Below are 10000 nucleotides of genomic sequence, written 5' to 3' on the forward strand. Positions count from 1 at the left end.
CTGGGACTATGGTGAGTTATCTGACCTGCTGGAAGTGGAAGGTGAGTGTGGTCTGGGACATGCAACAGGAAAAATAACTGCACTCGCTGCTGGAGGGAGACAGCTGTGTGTAACCTGTGATGAGTCCCCTTGGAAACACTGCTGACTGGAATGGTTCCCAGGACCTGGTTATGTGTGGCTCGCTTGTGTGTGTGTTATTTACATACTCATAAATCTAAAAAGATTTGACCCCAGAATAAAAGGATTTGACCTCCCTGACCCCCGCCCCCCACTACCACACGTTTACTGGGAGACTGTCCATTCTTTTCGCTCTGCCTCCTTGCTCTGTGGTTTAGGAAGAGGCCAATAACATGGACTGTCTGTGAATGCTTATGTGTAACTCGCTGTTTTATTCGGTGCCATTATACAGTTCTGTGTTTTATTCTGAAGCAGCTCTTCTCTCGCCTCTCAACCTTAACCCTTTCCTTCCTGCTTTCCCCTCATTTGTAGATACAGACACACACTCGTAGGCTCATAGTGCTCACGCACAGATGCTCAGATGCATACACAAGTATACACATGCCTGCATGCTCACACATATGTTATGACTGAAACGTCATTAATGTCAGGTCTGTTGCTGTTAAATAATACCACTGTTTATCTATATGTCTTTTTCCTTAACTAGCTTGCAGTAACGTGTGTGTGTGTGTGCTTTTTGGACCATGTGTGTAACCATGAATTCTTTCTGCACCTCTTGAGCGAGAGAGAGGTGTGTGTGTGTGTGTGTGTGTGTGTGTGTGTGTGTGTGTGTGTGTGTGTGTGTGTGTGTGAGTGTGTGTGAGTGTGCGTGAGTGTGAGTGTGTGTGTGTGTGTGTGTGTGTGAGTGTGAGTGTGTGTGTGTGTGACTGTGTGTGTGTGTGTGTGTGTGTGTGTTCTGAACCAGCTGCTGTAGGATTTCAGCAGCTGGACACCAGAGTGGAAAAGAATACAAAAAGAAAGACTGAAGGAATTAGAAAGAAAAAAGTAAAAATAAAGGATTTGGAAGAAAGAATAAAGTAACATGAAGTAAGGAATGTGGTGAAGTGTGTGTGTGTGTGTGTGTGTGTGTGTGTGTGTGTGTACATATGTGCGAATGTGTGTATGCTTATATGTGTGTGTGTATATACGTGTGTGTGTTGCAGGGATAGAGAAGCACAGCTGTTCTATGTTACGAGGAATCATAACTCTCAATACAGTTACTCTCTTATCCACCCATGTTTGTTTGTGTCTGTGTGTGTGTCTGTGTGTGAGTGTGTGTGTGTGTGTGTGTGTGTGTGTGTGTCTGTGAGTGTGTGTGTGTGTGTAAATCCAACACCCAGATTGCTTACTGAGTTTACAGTGGTAATGAGACGTGAGCCATGTGTATGTGATAGAGGGCCCATTAGGAAGGTCCACTCTGGGATTTGTAGGTCTAAGGAAAGATATTAATGCTTTCTTTCTCTCCCTTGCTCCCTCCCTCTCTCTCTCCCTCCCTCCCTCCCTCTCTCCCTCTCTCCCTTTTCTCTCTGTCCCTCCCTCTCTCTCTCTCTCTCCCTCCCTCTCTCCCTCTCTCTCTCTCCCTCTCTCCCTCCCTCTCTCTCTCCCTCCCTCTCTCTGTGTCTATATATCTCACTCCCTCTCTTTCTCTCTGCTGTGGAGTACTGGTGTCCCAGTGAGAAGCTGTTTAGCTGCTTGTGGAAGCCTCTAAGGGAATATCTCCATGTTTAATTGGAGTAATCCATCAGCTTAAGAGTCTGTGTTTGTGTGTGTGTGTGTGTGTGTGTGTGTGTGTGTGTGTGTGTGTGTGTGTGTGTGTGTGTGTGTATATTATTGTGGAAGGTTATTTGATCTCATCTCTGTTTAACATTAGCTGGTATCGTCCTCCACAGCTAAGTTTAAAGGCTTTCCAACTTGAAGGGTTTCAGAGCATTTTACCGAGGTGCAGATACATGCAGCTACATGCAGAAACATGCAGATATGTGCAGAAACATGCAGATACATGCAGAAACATGCAGATATGTGCAGAAACATGCAGATACATGCAGAAACATGCAGAAACATATAGATACATGCAGATACGTGCAGATATGTGCAGGTGCTGTGTGGAAGTGGCCTGTGCACATTCTCACTCCTGCTCACTCCCACATTCACTTACTCTCACTCTCATGCACTCACTCTCATGCACTCACTCTCACTCTCAAAACAACTCTCACTCTCTCTCATGCTCTTTTATTCTCTCACACACTCTCAATCACTCTCACTGTAATTCTCACTGTAAATTTGTCTCTGTCTCAGGAGCAATTCTCCTTATTAATCCCTCGAGCTGTCTGTCAATCTTTCACTGGGTCTGTATGTCTATGCATCTGTCTGTCTGTGGGTCTAACTGTCTAGGTCTATCTGTGGCTATGTGTGTGGGTCTGTCTGTGTGTCTGTCTGTGGGTCTAACTGTCTAGGTCTATCTGGCTATGTGTGTGGGTCTGTCTGTGTGTCTGTCTGTGGGTCTAACTGTCTAGGTCTATCTGTGGCTATGTGTGTGGGTCTGTCTGTGTGTCTGTCTGTGGGTCTAACTGTCTAGGTCTATCTGTGGCTATGTGTGTGGGTCTGTCTGTGTGTCTGTCTGTGGGTCTAACTGTCTAGGTCTATCTGTGGCTATGTGTGTGGGTCTGTCTGTGTGTCTGTCTGTGGGTCTAACTGTCTAGGTCTATCTGTGGCTATGTGTGTGGGTCTGTCTGTGTGTCTGTCTGTGGGTCTAACTGTCTAGGTCTATCTGTGGCTATGTGTGTGGGTCTGTCTGTGTGTCTGTCTGTGGGTCTAACTGTCTAGGTCTATCTGTGGCTATGTGTGTGGGTCTGTCTGTGTGTCTGTCTGTGGGTCTAACTGTCTAGGTCTATCTGTGGCCATGTGTGTGGGTCTGTCTGTGTGTCTGTCTGTGGGTCTAACTGTCTAGGTCTATCTGTGGCCATGTGTGTGGGTCTGTCTGTGTGTCTGTCTGTGGGTCTAACTGTCTAGGTCTATCTGTGGCTATGTGTGTGGGTCTGTCTGTGTGTCTGTCTGTGGGTCTAACTGTCTAGGTCTATCTGTGGCTATGTGTGTGGGTCTGTCTGTGTGTCTGTCTGTGGGTCTAACTGTCTAGGTCTATCTGTGGCTATGTGTGTGGGTCTGTCTGTGTGTCTGTCTGTGGGTCTAACTGTCTAGGTCTATCTGTGGCTATGTGTGTGGGTCTGTCTGTGTGTCTGTCTGTGGGTCTAACTGTCTAGGTCTATCTGTGGCTATGTGTGTGGGTCTGTCTGTGTGTCTGTCTGTCTATCTGTTCCCATTCCTCTTGCCTGCTGTATTTTATAGTTTTGGCTCTTTGTTCTTCTCTGAACTTCTGCCTTGTGTGCTTCTTTCTTTCCGCTCTACTCTCTTGTCCACTCTCATCTCCTGCTCTCTCTCTCTCTCTCCTCTCTCTCTCTCTCTCTCTCTCCCTCACCCCCACCCCACCTCTTTCTCTCTCTTAACCTCCCATATTTACTTTTCCTTTCTCCCTTCTTCTCTTTTGATTTCTCTCTCTCTCGCTCCACCACCTGTCTCATTTCTCTCTCATTCCTTCTCTCTCTCTAAACCACCTGTCTCATTTCTCTCTCATTCCTTCTCTCTCTAAACCACCTGTCTCATTTCTCTCTCACTCTCTTTTTCTTTCTCTCTTTGTCTCTTTCAGAGTAGATATTTATGTGTGTGTGTATTTTCCACATTCTCCATTATTTCCATATGGTGGTTAATACAGTGTCATCCGATACGCGTCGACCCCCCACCCCCTTTCTCTGACACACACACACACACACACACACACACACACACACACACACACACACACACACACACACAGTATGAGGTACTGGGTCTAAACAGGCTGTCTCCGTCTCCAGCCATGTCCAGGTTCTCCTGTGGATCCCAGATCGGAGCAGTGTGCGGCGTTCAACAGCAAAGAGTTCATGGGCCGCGCGTACGACTGGGAGCCTTTCACCGAAGGTAAGAGGAGCAGAGGAGAGCCATCTATGAGGAGAGGAGCACCTCCGACAGCTCGGGGGAGTCATAGCACACCCCAACAATAGGAGAGAAGGAGAGAAAAAGCAGTAGTGCAGAATGAAAACGGGATCACTGAATGAAAAGGAGAAATTCTGCAACTAAGAAGTGTGTAATGGACACACACACACAAATGTACATACACACACACACACACACACAGCAGATCAATAAATCAACATGATAGACTTGGGAAAGGCAGAGAGAATGGTTGGAGTAATGGTTCAGGTCGGCATAGCGAAAGATTAGGGTGGTGCTTCTGAGTGGGTTAAAGGGCAGGGTGGGGGGAATGGTCAGAACGCAGAAGAAAGACGAGTGGGAAGAGAAAGGGAGAGATCAGAAAGGCTGTGTGGAGCTTTTGATCGAGTGCGCGGAGCCGTACCAGGGCACAGGGGTATTTAAACATGCGTGTGCAGCACCTCCTGGGCCTCCCCTCTCATCTACCCTAAGAATCAGGTGTGATGCTGGAGGTGTTTGTGATGGGGTCTGTGTGGCAGCAGGTCTGTGTGATGCTGGAGGTGTTTGTGATGGGGTCTGTGTGGCAGCAGGTCTGTGTGATGCTGGAGGTGTTTGTGATGGGGTCTGTGTGGCAGCAGGTCTGTGTGATGCTGGAGGTGTTTGTGATGGGGTCTGTGTGGCAGCAGGTCTGTGTGATGCTGGAGGTGTTTGTGATGGGGTCTGTGTGGCAGCAGGTCTGTGTGATGCTGGAGGTGTTTGTGATGGGGTCTGTGTGGCAGCAGGTCTGTGTGAGGGTGGGCTTTTGTGATTGTGTGATGAGAGAGGGAGGAGGGAGGGATGGCAGGTCTGTATGACAACAGGTCTGTGATGGGGTCTATGTGGTGGAAGGTCTGTGTGAAGGGGTCTATGTGAAGGCCTGCCACAATCATGAAATTTTAGTTAATTAATTGTCATACAAATATTGTCATGTTATGTCTGTGATGGCACGTAACGACAGGTCTGTGGGTCTGTGTGATGGTATGTTTGTGTGATATGTCTGTGTTGTGGTAGGTCTGTAGTGTGCATGTGTAATGGTAGGTGTGTGTGATGGCAGGTTTCTGTGACATCAGGTTCATAGGTTCTGTTACTGAATATTGTTGGATAGTGCAGTTGTGTTTGGCCCAAAGGTGGTGCATGTACATGTTTATTAGTGTATACGTGTGTGTGTGTGTGTGTGTGTGTCTGTGTGTGTGTGTCTGTGTGTGTGTGTGTGTGTGTGTGTGTGTGTGAGGGTTAGATTGAGGGGAAGAAAGTGAGATCTGTGGATGGAGAAAAAGCGAGGGATATATAGAGAGAAAGTGAAAGGAGCAGATAGAGAGGGGGCTAGCCAAAGAGTTGGGGTAGATAGAGGGGGTGGTTAGAGCGAGAGTGGAGGTCGATAGAGAGAGTCAGGCACACACACTCCCATGGCTGAACACTCTCTCGTTTAGCTGTCGTGATTCCTATACACACCCTCCCTGCTTGTTCCTCTCCAGAGGCCTTGGTCCTCCAGGTCTGACAGTAGTATCACCCACCCGGACCTATGAGTTCACGCCCAGCCAGGATTCCAGTCCTCTACACAGACAGGGAAGGAGGAGTTGGGGAGAAAAACATTGAATAGATGAGTTTTATTAAGATGAGTGGTGAAAGACTGGAGGCTTAAAGTGTTAAAACAGGAGAGCTGAGGAAAGAGAGAGGGAGAAAGAGAGAGGGAGAGAGGGAGAAAGAGAGAGGGAGAGAGGGAGAAAGAGAGAGGGAGAGAAGGAGAAAGAGAGAGGGAGAAAGAGAGAGGGAGAGAGGGAGAAAGAGAGAGGGAGAAAGAGAGAGGGAGAGGGAGAAAGAGAGAGGGAGAGAGGGAGAGGGAGAAAGAGAGGGAGAGGGAGAAAGAGAGAGGGAGCGGGAGAAAGAGAGGGAGAAAGAGAGAGGGAGAGAGGGAGAAAGAGAGGGGGAGAGAGAGAGAGGGAGAAAGAGAGGGAGAGGGAGAAAGAGAGGGAGAGGGAGAGGGAGAAAGAGAGGGAGAGGGAGAAAGAGAGAGGGAGCGGGAGAAAGAGAGGGAGAAAGAGAGAGGGAGCGGGAGAAAGAGAGGGAGAAAGAGAGGGGGAGAGAGAGAGAGGGAGAAAGAGAGAGGGAGAAAGAGAGAGGGAGAGGGAGAAAGGGAGAGGGAGAAAGAGAGGGAGAGGGAGAAAGAGAGAGGGAGAGAGGGAGCGGGAGAAAGAGAGGGAGAGGGAGAAAGAGAGAGGGAGAGAGGGAGAAAGAGAGGGGGAGAGAGGGAGAAAGAGAGCGTGCAGAGTAGAGACAGAAACTATAAACACAGTTTTAGGGAGTGAACTTGTTGGTGTCAGTGCATTTGTGTGTGTGTGTGTGTGTGTGTGTGTGTGTGTGAGGAGAGAGATGTAGAATGATATCATCAGAATTCAGTGCTGTTCTCACAGGCTAGTCAAACACAGAAAGAAAAAAGTGTTTTTTTTTTCTGTTTGTTACCAAAGCATGAATCTGTGAGGGGCCATGTAGGGTGAAATCAGTGAGACACTTGCGCACACGCACACTACTTGCATATACATATGAAGCACTTGCACAAACATGAAATATTTGCACATAAATAGCCTACTACTTACATTTGCTTATGATAGCTTACACTTGCATGTACACGTACTTGCACATTTATTCACTGGTGCGTAAACAGAGTTCATCTATGTGTGTGCGCACGTGGCCTCATGGGCGTGAAACAATTTTCAGTGGGCCTAGAAGTTGCTCCATTGTAGTGCACAAGTGATTTGGCCCTAAACGTCCCTTCATAATCTAGATCTAGGTCGTGTTTGCTTTGTCTTCTTTCGCTCACTCTGGACTTTCTCTCATTCGCTCTGTCTGTTCCGCCCGGCCTCGTTTGTTTAGAGATGGAGATAGCTGTGAAGCCGCTTTAGACCGGAGATTTGGACTGGCGTCTCTCGCCAGCAGAGAGGGAGTCAGAGACGGAATGAGAGAAAGAGTGAGCGAGAGAGAAAGAGGGAAAGTATGAGAGAAAGAGTAGGAGAAAGAGTGAGAGAGCGGAGTATGTTACGCAGGGGAAGCTGTCTCTCGCCACATTCTACATCGCCACCACGCTTCTGTCACTGTCTCCAGCGTAATCTCTCAAAGATAACTATGACGAAATGGACCAGTGGTGGAAAGTCCCCTGCCCCTCTCTCGCTCTCTCTCTCTCTCTCTCTCTCTCTCTCCTTTCCCTCCATCTCTCTCACACACACAGACACACATTCACTTTGGTTGAGTTGAACTAGTAGTGGGAGTGAGCAGTGAGAGTATAGGGAGAGAGAGAGAGAGAGGGAGAGAGAGAGAGACTGTTTAACCTGGATGGTTTGTTTTTATGTAGATTTTCTTCCCTGAAATCTGGAACCAAAAGACTAATAACACCAATCTTTATATTCTTTAAATTTGACCCTAACAATTACAGAGACATCTGTGTAACTTCCCCAGATTACTGTGAAGTGTGTAACATTCTAAATTCTAGATTTCTGAACTTCCTTACTAAACAAAATTCCTGAATAAAAGCCAAATTGGATTTCTTCCAAATTACCACACGACTGTGTCATGGCCCGAGTGCTGCCGGGCGAGGAGCAGAACTCACAATCCTCCCTCGACGCAGACAGACGTTTATTTACCCAAAACACGAACGATAAACGATACGGCACTCACATATAACAATTGGTGCAGCGTGAGTTAATTGAGGAATGAGAAACAAGCACATTAGCATAAACACGAGTATAAATCATAAACGTGAGCAAGAATTTGAACACTAATAAGATAAGCAGACAGTCACAGACAACAAGCATGAGTCCCACAGCACATGGCATACCAGACCACATGATGTGTGGGATAAGGGAACATACCCTTACACACCGGTCATATTTACAACCCACACACCCTAATTGATCAATATATCGTCCAAAATAAAAGCGGAATATCTGCGTGCTTTTGATTCCATCTGGCACCAAGGTTTATTTTACAAAAATCTAGAGTTGTGTAGGAGTAAAACATCTCAGTTCTTCTGCACACTTTAACTTGGTAGTGAATGAAGTGAGAGGAAAAGCACGCAGGGTTTTCTGTGCCATGAAACAACACAGATCAGTAGAAATTCCAATCAAAATTTGGCTATAATATCTGAATCTGTCATTGAACCAGTTGTCCTGTATGGCTGTGCAGCTTGCTTAAAAATCAGCAAATGGGACAAACATCTAGCTGAGAGCCTGTAGCCTGAGAGCTGCAGAGTTCTGTAAAACTAATTTAAAGATGCACAGGAACACCACAAAAAACGCATACAGGGCAAAATTAGCAGATATCTGTTAAGAATTATGATACAAATTCTGGACACATTTACAACACAGCGACCCCCACTCATATTATTCTAAAGCTCTGCAATACCAAGAATTGAGCAATGAGAACAGACCCTTCACACACACACTAACACTACACACTAACACTACACTAACAAATAGAACAGACCCCTCACGCACACACTAATACTACACTAACACTACACTAACAAATAGAACAGACCCCTCACACACAGACTACTGCTACACTAACACTACACACTAACAAGTAGAATGGACCCCTCACACACACACTAATACTACACTAACACTACACTAAAAAAAGAACAGACCCCTCAGGCACACACTAATACTACACTAACAAATAGAACAGACCCCTCACACACACACTAATACTACACTAACACTACACTAACAGATAGAACAGACCACTCGCACAAATACTAACACTACATTAACACTACACACTAACAAGTAGAACGGACCCCTCACACACAAAAAAAATACTACACTAACACTACACTAACAGATAGAACAGACCGCTTACACACATACTAACACTACATTAACACTACACACTACACACTAACAAGTAGAATGGACCCCTCACACACACACTAATACTACACTAACACTACACTAACAAATAGAACAGACCCCTCAGGCACACACTAATACTACACTAACAAATAGAACAGACCCCTCACACACACACTAATACTACACTAACACTACACTAACAGATAGAACAGACCGCTCACACACATACTAACACTACATTAACACTACACACTACACACTAACAAGTAGAACGGACCCCTCACACACACAAACAAATACTACACTAACAAATAGAACAGACCCCTCAGGCACACACTAACACTACACTAACACTACACTAGCAGATAGAAGAGACCGCTCACACACATACTAACACTACATTAACACTACACACTAACAAGTAGAACGGACCCCTCACACACACACACACTAATACTACACTAACACTACACTAACAAATAGAACAGACCCCTCAGGCACACACTAATACTACACTAACACTACACACTAACACTACACTAACAAATAGAACAGACCCCACACACACTAACACAACACTACACACTAACACTACACTAACAAATAGAACAGACCCCTCACACACACACTAATGCTACACTAACACTACACTAACAAATAGAACAGACCCCTCACACACACACTAATACTACACTAACACTACATTAACAAATAGAACAGACCCCTCACACACACTAATATTACACTAACACTACACACTAACACTACACTAACAAAGAGAACAGTCCCCTCACACACACACTAACACACACTAACAAAGAGAACAGTCCCCTAACACACACACTAACAAAGAGAACAGTCCCCTCACACACACACTAACACACACTAACAAAGAGAACAGTCCCCTCACACACACACTAACACACACTAACAAAGAGAACAGTCCCCTCACACACGCAATAACACTACACCAACAAAGAGAACAGTCCCCTCACACATGCAATAACACACACTAACAAAGAGAACAGTCCCCTAACACACACACTAACAAAGAGAACAGTCCCCTAACACACACACTAACAAAGAGAACAGTC

General features: G+C 46.0%; 1 protein-coding gene across 1 annotated transcript in view; it reads left to right on the forward strand.

The window, feature by feature from the left end:
• Positions 1-10000, forward strand: part of adamtsl4 (ADAMTS-like 4) — a 33304-nt gene that overhangs the window by 9426 nt on the left and 13878 nt on the right. Inside the window, exon 5 of the mRNA XM_027003102.2 lies at positions 3906-4008. Within this exon, the coding sequence (XP_026858903.2) occupies positions 3906-4008 (103 nt within the window). The remainder of the gene's footprint in view (positions 1-3905; positions 4009-10000) is intronic.

Source organism: Electrophorus electricus, chromosome 10 (genome assembly GCF_013358815.1).
Source record: "Electrophorus electricus isolate fEleEle1 chromosome 10, fEleEle1.pri, whole genome shotgun sequence".
NCBI lineage: Eukaryota > Metazoa > Chordata > Actinopteri > Gymnotiformes > Gymnotidae > Electrophorus > Electrophorus electricus.